Source organism: Cyrtonyx montezumae, unplaced genomic scaffold, assembly GCF_038088225.1.
Source record: "Cyrtonyx montezumae isolate F1298 unplaced genomic scaffold, pur_monq_1.0 scaffold_19, whole genome shotgun sequence".
NCBI lineage: Eukaryota > Metazoa > Chordata > Aves > Galliformes > Odontophoridae > Cyrtonyx > Cyrtonyx montezumae.
The window spans coordinates 5,207,055-5,222,725 of NW_027071925.1; the positions used below are offsets into that span (position 1 = coordinate 5,207,055).

General features: G+C 56.4%; 3 protein-coding genes across 3 annotated transcripts in view; 1 reads left to right on the plus strand and 2 right to left on the minus strand.

Moving 5' to 3' along the window:
• Positions 1-15,671, minus strand: part of RPL38 (ribosomal protein L38) — a 149,910-nt gene that overhangs the window by 122,983 nt on the left and 11,256 nt on the right. The window lies entirely within an intron of this gene.
• On the minus strand, positions 2,613-3,959 carry SSTR2 (somatostatin receptor 2). Its single transcript, XM_065735375.1, has one exon. The coding sequence runs from the start codon at positions 3,837-3,839 to the stop codon at positions 2,724-2,726; it is 1,116 nt and encodes a 371-aa protein (XP_065591447.1). The 5' UTR covers positions 3,840-3,959; the 3' UTR covers positions 2,613-2,723.
• The window catches only part of SLC39A11 (solute carrier family 39 member 11), a 57,128-nt gene continuing 50,924 nt past the window's right edge, over positions 9,468-15,671 (plus strand). The window contains exons 1-3 of the mRNA XM_065735381.1: positions 9,468-9,485; positions 10,588-10,719; positions 11,602-11,640. Coding sequence (XP_065591453.1) covers positions 10,612-10,719; positions 11,602-11,640 — 147 coding nt within the window. The 5' untranslated portion in view covers positions 9,468-9,485; positions 10,588-10,611. The remainder of the gene's footprint in view (positions 9,486-10,587; positions 10,720-11,601; positions 11,641-15,671) is intronic.

Below are 15,671 nucleotides of genomic sequence, written 5' to 3' on the forward strand. Positions count from 1 at the left end.
CATCATGCCGCTGGCAGCCCTGCGAGGCTTTTCTGAGCAGATCCAATATGAGGTCAAGTTCCAGCTAAAATCAAGTGGCTGAGAAAGAAAACTTTGTTACTCTCAGCAGCAACAGCGCTGCTGTTTATTAGGCAGCGATGAGCCAGCCTAAAAGCAGCACACAGGGAAGAATTGCCCCCAGCCAGAAATGGGAACACCCCATGCTCCCCTGCACCATGGGGAGGTGGTGGCAGACCCGGAGCACTGCCAGCAGCACTGCAGCCCCTGCAGGGGGCTGCAAACATCAGGGTCTTAACCCCCCTCCTCTGCCTCCCTGACAGCTCTCCTGGCCCCAGGCTCTTTCCACACAAATAACTCTTCTCCCACCCACCAGATACAAAGTGCCCGGAGCCCAGCTGACGCATCGCTGCAGCCCTGACACTAAAGCCTCACCCTGGCAGAGGGCTGCACCAGGCTGGCAATCACGCTCCGATATTTCACGGTAATGTGACAAGCTGCTCTTGTTTTAATTCCTGCGGCATCAATAGGCAGCCCGTGCTGCCGTCACTGCTGCTCGTGTTGGATTTACACCCCTCAATGAAGCTGTCGTGGGGACATGCTCAGCAAGTGGCTGCCAGCAGCTCAGTGCTGAGCCCCCGCAGAGGTAAATGGTTAAAAGCAAATAAATGCTGACAGTGCCCTACTTTACCCCAGTAACCTAAGCCCCATACCCAGAGGGGAGTTCTCATACTGGTATCTGAGGGAACTGTGCCAGGGAGCAGGCACTGAGCCCAGCACTGAGCTCCTGTGGGGTTTCTGGGACTGGTGGGGGTACTGGGGTTGCAGAGTAGGACAGAGGTGATGCGCTGGGGGAAGGGCATCACTGCAAAAGCACAGGAAAAGGAGCACGAGCTCTGCCCTGCGCTTCCCCTCCTGCTCACACGGTGCTGCCAAGGATGGACACCATGGTGCAGGGTTTGAGTGCTGACCCTGAGGCATGTTGGGGCACAGCAGATTGCTGCAAGACGTTCTTGAGCAGCTAAGCACAGCGGGAACCGTAGCTGCTGGGTTTGGGCTCTGATTGCTGTGTTCAGTGTCTGAGCAGTGCATGTCAGCCCCTGGGGTTATGTTGTGGAAGGGCACATGAAGGGCTGAGGTTCACTGTGTTCCCAGCATCTGGGTCAGACCCACCACCCGCTCACTGCATGACCAGCACCCCAGGGCCCCCCTTACCCATGCTGTGCTGCAGGAAAGGCGTTGGGATCTGGATGCTCTTCCCTGCTCTTCCTCCTGGCTTCATGCTGGAAGCCCCTGGGGAAAATGCTGTCCCCCATCTGCAGTTACTTGCAGGACATGCACCCCAGCACCCACCCAGGGGTGGCTCGCAGTGATCGCAGCCATGCTGCTAACAACAGGGCATGGAGACATGAGCAGCTGCAGCCCAGGGGCTCTCCTCCAGGGATCTCAGAGGCTCCTTCTTCAGCACAGGATCCTCTGCTCCTCCCAGTCCTTTCGGCTCGGATGAGGGTCTGGGTCAAGCCCCATTATGCCCCAATCTCCTGTCAACCACTCTCTCCATCAGCCCTTCCTTTTATTGTGACTTGCCTGGATGAAGCAGGGAGGTGCTGTTGGTAACCAGGTGATGTTCACTCATAGCAGCAATCCTCAGTGCCACCACAGGGACAGGACAAGCCCACATCTCACCTGGCCATGGAGCCATCAGCAGCGGGATGAGCAGCAGCTGCACCAGTGTACTCCAAACCCTGATGTTTCAGTGCTGGGTAAATGCTTCCAAGGATTTCCTAACAGATCGTGCAGTGGCTGCTCAGCCAGCCCAGGCATGGCTCAGCAGGGAGAGCAGCTGGAGGCTGATGTGAACAGATCCGGGAGGAAAAGAAGGAAAAAGGGGAAGAAATCCTCCATCTGAAGAGAAACCCTGTGGGAAGGTGATGTCATGGGAAGAGGGCAGGGGCTCTCCTGCAGCAGGGAGGTGGTGGGGCTGAAGGAGGCAGAACAGAAGCACAGAGGGACCCAGAGGTGCTGGAGAGGGCTGTGTCCTCGGGGAGGCTGCCCCTGTCCTGCCGTGCCTCCTCCATGTGGGACAGCTCTGCAAAGGAAGCAGTCGAACAGCAGTAGGGAGGCTTTGGGGGTTGAGTAACTTACGAAGTCGGACTGAATGTGACCCCTTGTCTCCCCCGGGAGGATGTGGCTGCAGAAACACGCTCATGCTCTCCAGGGAGCTCCCAGCAGGTCTCGACTCTGAGTCGGCAGTGCCACAGGCAGTGCATGCACATGTGGTGTCAGCTCCTCCCGAGGCCATTCCCTGTGCACGCAGGTCCCAGCCCAGCTAGGCTGCATTCTCCATCCATCAGTTCATTGTGAGCACCGTTCTGGGGCAGAGCACCCAAAGCCAACTTCAGCCCCTGTGGGTAACACCAGAAGAACCAGTTGAGCTGTCCCAGTGATGTCTGTTGCCCACAGCGGCACTTTGGTGTTTAAATGTACACTGCCACGTGGGGATTTCTACAAAATCTTTGTGTTCCTGGTGAGGCAGTTCCTCTTGAGCCATATCCTTCACAATGCTTGAAAGCCAACTCGCCAGAAGCTCGGGAACCAGCCCAGCTTAGGACACCTGGCCCATTGGGGTGCGCATCCCTGGCACTCCTACGCGACTCCCTACATACTGGTGCCACTGGGAGCAAGTTGGGAGAGGAGAGTGAGTGAAGGACAACCCCGTCGCCCTCTCAGATGCTCGTCTGCAGGTCACCGTTGAGCAGGGTCCTCTGGGTTTCTGTGGTCTCGTTGAGCCTGGACTTGTCCTGCTTGCTGTCGCTCCGGTCCGCATCGTCCATGCCGCTGACCTTCACCAAGCAGAGGACGTTCTGAAAGCTCTTCTTGAAGTTATCAGACAAGAAGGCATAAAGGATGGGGTTGGCACAGCTGTTGGCATAACTGAGGACCACGACAAAGTCGAACATGCCCTTGAGGACGGGCGTGGGCACAATCAGGACGGAGACAGAGGAGACGTTGAAGATGTAGAAGGGGAGCCAGCAGAAGATGAAGACAGCAACCACGATGGAGACCATCCTGGTGACTTTCTTCTCAGACTTTTTCCTCTTGGAGGAGCCCACCCTGATGCCTGAGGACTTGACTTTGATAATGATGAACAAGTAGCAAAGGCAGATAATGGTGAGAGGCACCAGGAAGCCCAGAATGAAGGTGTAGATGATGAAGCCTGTGTACCACGCACCCGATTCTCCTGGCCAGATGATGGTGCAGCTACTCCTGCCATGATTCTGCTGCACCCCGGCATAAATCATGATGGGCATGATCACCAACAGGGAGACACCCCAAACGGCCACGTTGATCATTTTGGCTGTCCTGGGCCGTCTCCACTTGGCAGACTTAATGGGATGGACAACAGCCAGGTACCGGTCAACGCTCATAACTGTCAAGCAGAAGATGCTGGTGAACTGGTTGATCCCATCCACTGTCATGACAATCCTGCAGATGGCTTTGCCAAAGGGCCAATGTACCAGCGCAACCTGCATGGCCAGGAAGGGCAGTCCCAGCATGAACAGCTCATCCGCAATGGCCAGGTTCAGGATGTAGATGTTGGTGATGGTCTTCATCTTGGCATAACGAAGGATGACGTATATCACCAGCGTGTTGCCACACAGCCCTATGATGCAGACCACGAAGTAGATGAAGGTGAGGATGGCGTTGCTGGTTAGGTCGAAGTGCTGGCCTGTGGCATTCTGTGATGCATTGGTGGGGGCCTCCACGGAGAAGTTGTCGAATGGGGAAGCCGGAGAGAACCAGAAGGTGGTGGCGTTGGGCAGCTCGTATTCCAGATCCATGGCTCTGCTGGTTGTGGGGCACAGGTGGTTCAAAGAAGCCAAGATGTCATCCCCCCTTGCTCTGGGGATGAAGGAGAAGATTCTAGAAATTGGAGAAAAATGGAAATGAAGGGATTTCTGGGGAGGATTTGCTCGTTCTGCAGCCAAGCTTTGAGGGAGAGATGCTCCCTGGAGGGCTCTCACCAGCCCACCTCTGCCATCTCCTCCCTTCTTCCCAGAGCCCGTGCAGCACAGAGGAGTCTGCTCTGGACACACCACAGCTCCTTCTACCTCTGCAGCCCCCGCGACCCCCGAACCTGGACTGACGAGTGAATCCCCTCTGGGTGCGACCGGCACTCGGAGCAGTGACAGCGGGGGAAAACCTCCCCTTCCAGCGCACAGCCGGCGAGCAGCCAGCGCCCACCTTGGAAAAGGGAAACCCGAGCGCTACCGTGGAAGATGCGGGTGAGCCGTGCCCGCACCCCGTGCTCCCTCCCCGCTCCCAGCCGTGCTCCGCTCCCGCCGGGTCCCCGCGGCTGCAGCCCCCGGGGTCGGGTAGAGACAGCCGGGCGATGCCGACCCCGCTCCGCTCACCTGCTCCCACCGCCGTGCCCTGCCCGGCCCGGCCCGGCCCGGCGGGCACCGGGGAGGTGCCGGCAGCGCTCTCCGCTCCGCACCGCTCCGTTCCGTTCCGCGCTGCCCGCTCCGCCGCCGGACCCAGCGCACCGGCTGCGCCCCGCCCCGCGTGGGGCGGCTCTGCGGGGCTGGGGCGGGGACAGCCCTGCCCGTGGTGCCCCGCCTGTGATGCCCACCGTGCCTGCCCCGCTCTCCCGATGCTGCCCTGCCCGTGCTGCCCTGCCGTGCCCGCCCGGCCCTTGCCGAGGCTCGGATGCGCGGTGCGGAGGTGTGCGCTGGAGCTGCAGTGCAGCTCGCAGTGTGGGATCGAGGACCCTGCCGCACCCCAGAGCTTCCCCAGCTCCTCCCCAGCTCCGTGGGGCTTCCAGCGGAAGATTCCTGATGCTCGGCTCCAGCAGTGGTGCACAACGCCCGGTTTCTCCTGAAGCCTCCAGGGCGTACAGCGAGGGAGTGGCAGGGCACAGTGCTGGCCATGCTGTGACCTCGCCGGAGCTTGCAAGGAATTCCCAATCTTTCTTGGGATGCTAGGACCATCTTTACCCCAGGATTTTGCACCCTGTGGTCAAAGGCGAGGCGAGGCAGGTCCATGCTGGCTTGGCACAGCCTGGGAGGAGTGGGAAGGTGGTATTATGGTCACCCACAGCTTTGAGATCTCTGCATGAAAGTTGAGTTTCGTGCAATACAGGTGGCAACTGCCACCGCCTGTCCTGCTGCAGTTACCCAGTAATAACGGTGTCTAGAGGAGGAAGACCAAAACTAGAGAGCTTTGGGTGAGATAACCTCTGCTCTGGTTTGTTTGGATCTCGAATGCAATTAAATAGTAACTATTCCTCCCTCCTCCCCATCTTTCCATCAGTTATCAAAGAGACAACAGAAAGCAGGAAATTAAGAGTGACTTGGAACAAAGAGCCAGGAGCAAGGCTGCTGATTACAGCAAGAGAGGCTGGGAGGTTCTCATTTGCACTTAGCCACTCACTTATAGAGGTGGATCCAGAGACACAGGGTCTTGGAGCAAGGACAAGAACTATTATCAGCCTCATAAATCTTTTTGGAGGATGGAAAAATCTGCCTCTAGAATAAATGATGTGGATATTAATATCCCAGTAAAAGTGGACAGGGAGAGAGGATGCAGAGTGTGAGAGCTCAGCAGGTGCATTGGGTGCTGCCCACTGAGGTTTAGAGTCCCACCGTGTGTGTCACCAAGGGCAGCTCCTTGGGCACCTGCACCCCCACACTGTGCCCACCCCACTGGCACAGCTGGCACAGGAGGAGCAGGGCAGGGATGTTGCCCAGTAGGCAGGAGGAGCGAGTGCAGTGCTCTGGTGTCCCGGAGAAGGGCTTGATGCCTTGTGACCTTTTCACAGCTGTTTTGTTTTCCTTCAGCTGGTCTGTGTGCCCAGGAGGGCTGTTCTGGTTGTGCCTTTCCCCAGGAGAGCTGCAGGGTTTCCATAACCCATGTCCTCGAAGGTGCATCAGTAGCCATTCCTGCCAGCAGGAAGGGCAGTGCAGAGCCTCGCTGCGTGTTCTCCTTTTCCTCCTTGAACTTCTCCCCTGTGCAGGTGATGTTGCCACATCTGCCCCTTGTTGTCCCTCAGAGTCTCTGCAGATCAGTGTGCCCTGGTCCCACTGCCCTATGTCCAGCACCCAGCCCTGCTCAGAGCACTGAGGACTTCCCACCATCCCTCTCCACCTCCAGGTCCCATATTGAGGGTGCTGTGCAGACTGCTGTCCGTGGGGCAGCTCTCCTAAGGAAGAGCACAGCCTAGTGCTGAGCATCATCCCATCATCATCCTCCTGCCTCCCCATCTGAGCAAAGCGCGGTCACCTCTGTCCCCACAGCTCTGCCCCCTCTGCCCTACTGCTGTGTGAACTCAGCCACTGGGCTCACTTGGCTGAAAGCAGACCTGGTCACTGAAAAAGAAAGAAAAGAAACTAATGAAGCGAAGGGGCAGTGTGTGAGAGGGCTGATCCAAGCTGATATCTGACTGGTGAGGGGTGCTGCAGCAGCTGGTTGGGGCAGGAAGCTGTGCTTGAGCCTTTTGAAGGGTTTCTTTTTTTTTCTTTTTTTCTTATTTTGATTAGATTTAGCATTGAATTTTGGCCTCGTGCAGGGGCTGATCTGTGCCTCTGGGTGGTCCCTGGTTTGGAGAGACGCTGCCTTACCCCAGCAGCTGGTTTGGTGCTGGCAGATAAACTCCTCTTTGTCTTTTAGCTTGGGAAGCATCCACTCTGCTGAAAAGCCATTTACTGGCAGGCGTGGATTTGGGAGAAACGCATGGCCCCTTCCCACACAGCTCCAACTGCCATACAACCCATGGGAGAGGGGCAGGGGGATTACATGACCACAAAGCAGCTTTCAAAGTCCCTCTGAGTCTCTTGCCATCCATTCCCAGCTGTTCTGTGAGGGTCATGGAAAAAAAAACAGTGCCTGTGACCCCTGTTCTGGAAATGAGTGTTGCAAAGCGCTGAGAGTGTGGCTGCCAATGGAGGGAGAGGGTGATGCGACCTTCCTCCCCAATCAGGAGGGAGGGCAGGGGGCTCCTCTGGGCATTGTGCTGGAGGGCAGGGGGCATAGCATGGCCCTGCCTGGCCCTTCTGCCTGTGTCTCCCATTATCTTTGTTCATAACCTCTTAGGGACACGATTAGTGGGCACGGTGGGGACGGGTTGCCGATCTTGATGATTTTAGAGGTCTATTCCAATCTTAGTGATCTATATGACATCCTGAAAGCCTGACCGTGTTCCTGCTGGATGCAGTGATGGGACAGGTGGGGTCTGCAGGGGGATTGATAGGTCTGGTGACACGTGGGTCCCTCTGCAGCCCCTGCACGAGGCTGTCCTCCTCCTCCTCCTGCTGCCTCCCGCTCCTGCAGCCCTCCCTATAGCCAGCTCCTCTTGCCTCTCTCATTCTCCCACTGCCATTATTTGCCTCTATAATGAGTTTATTGATCTCTGCCGAGGGTACTAGAACTGGGCTGCAGTGAAAGATGCTGCGTGCATTCGCCGTGAATCATAATGCTAACCCCCGATGCTAATGAGCCTCTGGCAGCCACGGACTGCAGTCTCAGCTCCCGCCTGCGTCTCTCCCCGCTGCGCTCTCCGTTCTGCAGGGCTGCATGCATTAAATCGGGGTTTAACAATGCGTTTGGCAACAGTGCTTCACGCAGCCACTCCGATTGCTGGGCTCAGGGGCACCGTGTGCTGCATGAACCTCCTGTTCCCAAAGACCCCGCTGTCCCAACAGGACACCTGCGCTCGCTGTCTGTACTCCCTCAGTTTCTCACTGGGTCCTTTATGTCACTCACCTGACGCTGGCAGGGAGGCATAAAGCTGGAACTTGGTGCCCTGTGATGGATGGGTGCTGTCAGCTCTGGCTCACGCAGTGAGGATGCAGTGCCTCTGTCTGGCCCTGCTTAGGGAGCCGAGCCTTGTGCCCCATCCCCAGGGGTGTGGGATGGAGCTCTCAGGAAGCTCTTTGACTTGCCAGTGGATCCAGACTTTGCTCCATGCACTGCTGATGGATGAGTGCTGTGCAGCAGCTGGGCCATGGGGACAGAAGGGACACACTGCCAGCAGGGCAGTGAGGGGAATGGCAGTAGGGACACTGGAGGCTCTGTGGATATGCCCCATTGTTGCACTGCTGCCACAGTGACCCTCACTGGGAGCCTTATCTGAACAAAGTGAAGGGGCTCCTGCTGCCATTTACTGAGGGATGCTGCACAGGACTTGATGCCCCTCTTGTTGTTTCAAAACACATTTTAGGGATTCTGGGTCTCATCACACACTGCCTGCACTGTCACAGTGGTGATGGCTCCATCCCTTTGCCAGCACTGGGCTGCAGGATACAGACAGAGACAGAAGGTTGGCAGTTGGGGTCAGGCTCATTATTTTAGAGAAGGGGATGTGGTGGTCTCTGTGCATGTCACTGAGGAAAGGAGGTGTGAGCTGATTTTACTGGTGTTTCTACACAGTCTGTCCCCACTGCCAGGAGCTACCCACTCATCCCCACTCAGGAATAGCCCCAGCAGTGTCCCTTGGCCCTACCAGCTGTCACCACCCCACGTGCCCCCGTCATGGCTCACTGGGGACCTGGGGCTGCGGGCTGCATGCTCAGTCCCCAGAACCCTCCCAGCTGGCACCTCACACTACATCTGCCTCGTTACGGTAGCTAATGAAGGATGCAGGCAATTATGGGGGAAATTGATTAAATCCTAAATCAGAGAGGTTTCAAATGGCCTTGACCTTCCCTAGCTGCAGCAGGGGAGGCTGATCAAAGGCTATTAAAAGATAAGCACTAACAAAGGAGGGTGGTGATGCAGAACTTCATACATTCTGCTGCTACCTATGGCGTGGCATGTGTTGGTGCAACACATGGGATGTGCTGAGCCCAGAGGCTGGGGTGTAAATCCCCACATTCTGGGCTGCCAGGGCTTAATTGTTCCAAGAGAGGAATGCTCCTGTGGCTGCTCCAGCCCTGAGATGGGGATGTGGGGTGGATGGGGAGATGCTCGCTGGCGTTGCAGCAGGGTGAGGTGCAGCCCCTGAGAAGGTTGTTGGTGAGCAAATGGATTGACAGGAGTGGGACAGATGGAGCTGCACACCGTGCTGAGTGGAGAGTCTTGCTCAGGAGCTGCGGTTCCCTTGTTGGGGTGGGGGAGGGGGGACAGCTCGATGCAGGGACCAGGAGCCCTGCGTGACATGAGGACACAGCAAGTTGGTGGCACTGCTTGGTGAGATTCGGGCTCACGGGGCGATGCAGACAGCTCTAACAGCCCCTGGCTGTTCAGCCTTTTTATTATTTTCCAAGAACCGGGTTAATTCTGGCTTCTCCCTCTGCCATCTCGGGGTTCTCCCACGCCCGCCCGCGCCGCTCCACCCCCGCCTTGCCGCGCCCGCCCGCACCGCCTCTGACGGCCCGCCCTCGCCTCGCTCCCATTGGTGGAGAGCTCGGAGTGGGCGGGGCGTCAGCGGCGACACGTGTGCCGGCACCAGGAAGTGGCGCGGGGCCGCTGCCGGGGTTCGGGGTCGGGCGGTGAGTGAGGCCGGGGTGCGCGGGGCTGGGGGGGGTCGGGCTGTGCTGGGAGGGGGGCTGGGTTGCCGGAGAGGTTTTAGGTTTAGTGGGAGTCCGGGTTTTGGGTCTGGGGGCTTCGGGCCTCAGGCCTGGGCTGGCGGCTGTGGGCCTGGAGTGTGGAGGGCTGGCAGCGGGGCTATGGGGTGGGGGGGCTTGGGGGATCCGCGGGTGCTGAGGGCACAGCTGGAGGGGTCGAGGATGTCTCTCTGTCCGAGTTCAGGTGGCTGACCGAGCTGCTGGCACTCCTGTGGTAAGGCTGGCACCTGCCGGGGGCTGGGAGAGCAATCTGAGCCCTCCCCCGGGGAGAGGGGGGAGAAGGAAGCAAAGGTGTGTGTGTAGGAAGATATATTTATCCCTATATGTGTGCTTTCTTAGCATCCTGTCTGTTACAAAGCAGTGCTGCTCTCAGGTGTGCAGTAATCCCCTCCTGACTATCCATAGCCCTCAGCTGCAGGTTTTGAGCTATGCTGCAGTGCCCATCCCAGGGTTGGTTCCTCTCCTGCTGTCCTGGCAGCACCGTAAGGGTGTTTGCCCTTGGTGCCAGTAGGACAGGTTTTTGGCACAAAGAAGTGGGGCGTGAGGCATGTGCCTGGGAGCTGCCAGGGGATGTGGGCCGAGCTGTGCTCAGTGAGGAGTCAGCCTGATCCCTGTGTTCCTCCTGCTCCTCAATATGCACGTGAGGTCATGATGGAAGAGCTTGTGTGGGAGCTGAATGTGTCCTTGCTCCAAACAAAACACCCTCCAGACCTGGAAGACGCTCCAGCGGGTGGGGGATGCCATTCCCTGCCTGGATGTGGCTCCTACCCCTAGAACGGCCTATGGGTCTGAGCCCGACATTGGCAGTGTGTGGGGTAGGACCTGCCTGTGAGCTCTCCTCTGTGGTTACGTTAAATTGCAACAACTTTAAGGGGAAGCAAGAAATGTAGAGAGGGAGGGCACGCAGCTCAGTGAGCTCTGTCCCCTGAGCGGGCAGCTGAGCTCCCTCATCAACCAGGCAGCGACACGTGGGTTGTTCCACGTCCTCATGCTGCAGACTTCTCCTGATGCTCCTCATCTCTCCTAGGCTGCCGCTCCCCGAGCACTCACCATGATCCCAGGGCAGGGCCCGGTGCTGCAGGCGGTGCTGGGGACCCTCCTCACCTGGGGTCTGACGGCAGCTGGCTCAGCACTGGTGTTCATCTTCTCCAGTGGGCAGGTGAGTGTGGGGCAGGGGCTGTGCTTAGCTCACAGGCAGCTTTGGCTGCTGGGATCTGAGCAGGAGAGACTTTACTTTGGCCCTGAGCGGTCCTTGGGCTGGGAGGGAAAGAATCCAACTTGTTCCTCTCCCAAATGCCAGCACAACAAAGGAGGAAATGAAATTCCCAACCCTGAGCAGAGCAGCAGGCTCTTCCCCCTTCTGCTGTGTGATGCTTAGAACAAGCAGAACGATAATCTTTAAATTATTTCATATTCCAGAATTGGAGACCCCACCCCCCACCGCTGTTGTGTTCAAAATTGCTGTGATGGATTTATTATTTATGTCTCTCGCTTGTGATGATTTATTCAGGAGTGCGCTGCAAAGTGAGATTCCCTTTGCAGCAGCATGCTGCTTTTCTTCTTGGGGGAGGGTGATGCACTAAAGGAGAAAAACTGCTGTGGGTGAAGCAGGCAGGGTGCGTGCTGGGCTACAGACTAAAAGCTTTGTTTGCAGCAGCACGTTGTAAGAGGAGTAAAAATCTTCAAGGGAGGGGAGATGAATGGAAGTGGTGTGCAAGTGGCTTCTGGTTTGCCCCCTACATCCTTGGGGTGATCACGGGGCAGCATTGGTGGGTTGGCACATTAAGTTGTAGCCAGGACAGCTCTCGGGCTCTGGGTGACACTGGAGGGGACACCTCCGCCCCAGGTGGACATCTGCAGCGCTGGGTTTCAAAGCACTGCACGCTGCATGACAGCATGGCAATCACTTGAGTTGCAAAAATGGGAAGAAGAAAGTCACCTTAGTGTGACACCAGCACAGCTGCTGTGTGCATCTATCTGGTGTGGCTGCACTTTGCCTCTTGTGCCCTTAGTAAATGCTGTGCTCTTTCTGTTGTTTCAGAGGCAGATCCTGGATGGGAGCCTGGGCTTTGCTGCGGGGGTAAGTGCCGTGTCCTCGTGTTCAGCACCTCCGTGCGCTCTCTCCTGCTGACATCTCTGCTCTTCCATGCTTCGTTTGGTTGCCTGCTGCTGTTAGCATTCTGTGGTGCTTACCTGCTGCAGCTGCTGTGGTGTGACTGCAGAGGGGAAGTGCTGGCTGGGGGCATGAGGGTGCCAGTTTTGGAGTTATACTCTTCTCACCTCCTTGGGCTCCTGAATTCCTTGTCCTGGAACAGGTCAGTTAGACAGGAGAGCTCTTGCCCTGCAGGCTAGTGTGCACAGATTGTTTTTTGCTGCTCTAGTGAGCTGAGGTGCTTAAACTCCTTGGGAATAAAGGCAGTGGAGCTTAAAAAAGGGCATATGATAAGTGTAGAGCTTACTAGGTTGTTTTGAAGGAAAAAGTGCAACTGTGGTGGCAACTGTGGTTTGAGGCTGTGCTGCGGCTTGTGAATGTAGAATATGTCCCACTGCCCAGACTCTGGGGTGTTTATGAGCAAGTGGAGGCTCATTCAGACTCAATAAATCACACTTGTTTTCTGTGTCTGAGAGCTGGAGATGTTCTCTGGCTGCTGGTGCTTGGTGAAAGGCGCTGCTTTTCCCTGCAGAGCTGGTGTGTCTTGGCGACCTGCTGAAATGCCAGACAGCACTTTGTCAGCACCTGGAGGCTTTAGGAAGGCACACAGTCCCTGGTAGAAAGCCCTGAGGAGTGCTGCCTTGTGTGCTGTGGGAGCTGGCTGCAAAGAGGGATTTCAGTAGTGGTTTGGCTGTGGGTGTCTGGACTTCCCACGTGCTGTCAGATCCACTGCTGTGTTAGTAGAGCTTGGAGGCAGCTCCTGCTGCCCTGTGCCTTCCCAGTGCCCCTGGCTGCACAGCAAAGGGCTCAGCCAGATCCCTCTCACTGTGTCCTGGCCCTGTACCTGGAGCGTGGGAGGTGCTGCCAGGTTTCAGGATGAAGCAGCAGCCAGCCTGTCTGTCCTGTAGCGTGTAACCACTAACACTGATGCTGTGTGTAGAGCAGGGCTCCTTGCTTTGTGTGTATTCCCAAACACCACAGCCCCACTGATCAAGGTGAAGTTTGTTTGCAGCCCTGGAGATCGCAGGTCGTCCTCTGTTCCAAATGCCTGAGGCAAACCCAGCTGTGCTGGGGTCAGGAGGAGCTGCCCCCATGCCTTGGCAGGTAAGGTGGAGCTCTGCAGAGCTGCTGTGCTTCCTAGCAGAGTTTTTGTGGGCCATCTCAGTGACCTATGTGTGATGTGAATAATTCAGCTAGTCTGTTGCAGCAAATTCTTGGATCATCTTTTATAAATTAATCACTTGTTTTAGGAATTGCCTGTTCTGGAGCTTGGCTCCAGTGTCTGGTTTCTGAGCTGTTATTCTCCCAGAGGCAACCTTGTCCCTATGAGCAGCTCATCTGCAAGTCAGGGAGATGCTGCCATCCCACTGCTCAGCTGTGACACTTCTGTACCCATTGGAGGGGTACCAGGGTTTGCTTTGGGTGCTGCTGCCTTCTGACAGGCACTGTGTTAGCACTCACTGAGTCATCCCAGCGTGGCAGAGGTGTGGCTCAGCCCCAGAGCAGATGTCCTACAAATGTTTGCTTTGCTGTGGCTTCCTTGCATTTGCTGTGCTGGGAGCAGGAAAGGGAAACCTTCCTGAGATCACTGCGGTGTCCAGAGGGAACACCAGCAGGACACCTGGCCGTGCTGCTGGGTGCTCTGTTCCCTCTGACTGTGGGGAGGAAGAGCAGGATGTGAGAAGCTTGTTCTGAAAGCTGTTTGTGCTGTTCTCTCTCTTTTCCACCCCCAAAAAATACTTCTTCAGACAGCGATTAGGGACCACTTCTGCTGGAAGGAATTTCTGCTAAACACCGTCTCTTTGATGTAAATCTCTTGCCAATATATACAGGCTGCTTCTCCAAGTGCTGGAATAGAGACAGAACTGAATTTATCTGTGGTGTGAGCTCTGAAATCCAGGCTGTTGGGTTTCACTGTGTTCTCCTGTGCTCTGCTGGAGCCAGCAAACCTCCTCGCCCCGTGTGCTGCACTGCTTCTAACTGCACCGCTTTGGTGCTCGGCTCCGTGTCCCTGGAGCCTCTGATGGGGCTGCTGGGGGCTGTGTGGTGCTCTCCTGGGCTGGGTTTGCTTGTGAGATGGGTCACAGTGGTAATTCTGTCCTGCTGCTAACAGTTTCCCTGCTGCTTGTGTCTCGAGAGCTTTCACCGTGTAATAGCTGGAACGAACTCAAGGCTTGCCTACCATTGCTGACTGAGCCAGGAGAACGGGGATGGGGACATCCAGGTGACTCGAGGAGGATGATCCAGTGTGGCTGGGGACCTGGAGAGCCACAGCTCACCCTGCAGGTCCACCTCTGTCCCTGGGGGAGCGGGTGCAAGCTGGGGTGCGTGCTCACGCTGCTGTGATGCCCTGAGCTGGGCTGTAGCCGCAGTGTGAAGCACCTTTGCTTCACCTCTGTGGTGCAGCTGCCTGAGCCAGGTGGCACGTATGGATCTGTGGTGAAGGGGATGCTCAGCTGCCTCCACCCCATTGCCCGCTGAGCACCTGGGTGCTTGTCTGCCTCAGTTCCCCCCCGTGCAAACCACGGGTAACAGCGGCTTTGGCACGCAGAGGCGGTGCGTTTCCATGGAGACCAGGCTTTGCTTACTGGGGCAGCTGATGTGGAATTCTGGCTTTTCTCTTAAATCTGATATTCTTCAGTCAGACCTTTATTTTATTTATTTATTTTTAAGTGCTCTCTGTTATCTGCACGTTGTCCTGGAGGTGCTGTGCTCTCTGAACATCAAGGGGCTGACGCCTGTACAGACACTCCCAGCTCTCCTTCCCTATGTGGCTGTTCCTTTTATTGGGCTGCAGTTTGGTTTCTTTTGTCCCAGGTGAAGCAGAAAAATCACAGGGACGTGCTCTTTGCGCTGCAGACAAGTCTGGCCCTGAATATTCCCTTTCAGTGCTGCTTAAAACAGCATCAGTAATACATGCAGGTCTGCTGAGGCTGATTCTTGTTGCTGGAGCTTTAATGAAGTCAGGCACAGAAGTCCACTGGGAAAGTGTCCGGCCGATCTCTCACTTACCAGTTCTCTTTCCCATCTTCCTTGGGGAGGGGAATCTCCCTTTGCTTGGTTCATCCCATCCGTGTGCTGTTTGTAGGGCTTCCTCTGAAGCTGTGCTCCCACTGCAGGTGCCAGGAACAGTCCTGTAGAGAATGTGATGTGAGTGGAGAGGGCTTTAATTTTGACATGAGTGCGGTGGCTGTGCCCAGCTGTGGCACTGTGGCACTCCACTTGAGATGGGGAAGGGCAATGCAGTGCTGGGGCTGTGGCGTTCTGGGGTGTTTTGGGTGCTGAGTTCTCCCCTGGATGGAGATGCTGGTGCAGGTGGGTACCTGCACAGTGCTGCTGGGCGCCCCGTGCTTATGGCCTGGCATGTTTTAGACTATTTGCCATCTGTATGGGGAAACAGTTCTGGATTCACTCATTTTCCATGGCACCAGGCTGTATTGATGTGAAGCAATCAGGTTCTGAGCCCATGTGAGCCTCAGTGTTGTGGATCTCTGCTTCAGAGGAGTCCTATGCCTGCAACACCACTGCTACAGAGGTCCAAAGCAAGGGGATGAAACCCAAGCCAGTCTGCCTGCATGCTCTGTGCTCCTGTGGTGAGTGAGAAGACGTGCTGTGTCTAAATGTCTGTTGTTGTAAGGAAGTTGCTGTAAGGAAGAGCTGGGCACCCTGCAGCCTTGGGGTGCTTTGGGTGCACAGATGCCTCCTCCTCCCCACCCGCTCTTTGTTTCCCCAAAGCTGGTGGATTTATGGTGTTGTTGCAGCTCTAGAGCACGAAGGTTCTGCTGAGGGTTTGGCAGGAGCAGCACATGCCTGTGCCAGCCCAGCACTGGGCTCCTGCTCCTGGCCGAGCTGAGCAGACCGCTGCGTGCTGCCAGCAAATGTGATGGGAAGGCTTTGTGCTGAAGTTGTCCTCTGTGGGAATAGCTTTGTGCTCTACTGATCCGAGCAGAGGACTCAGG

Bases quoted from the DNA above. Each gene is read 5' to 3' on its own strand.
- SSTR2 (XM_065735375.1), bottom strand. From the start codon at position 3,839: ATGGATCTGGAATACGAGCTGCCCAACGCCACCACCTTCTGGTTCTCT.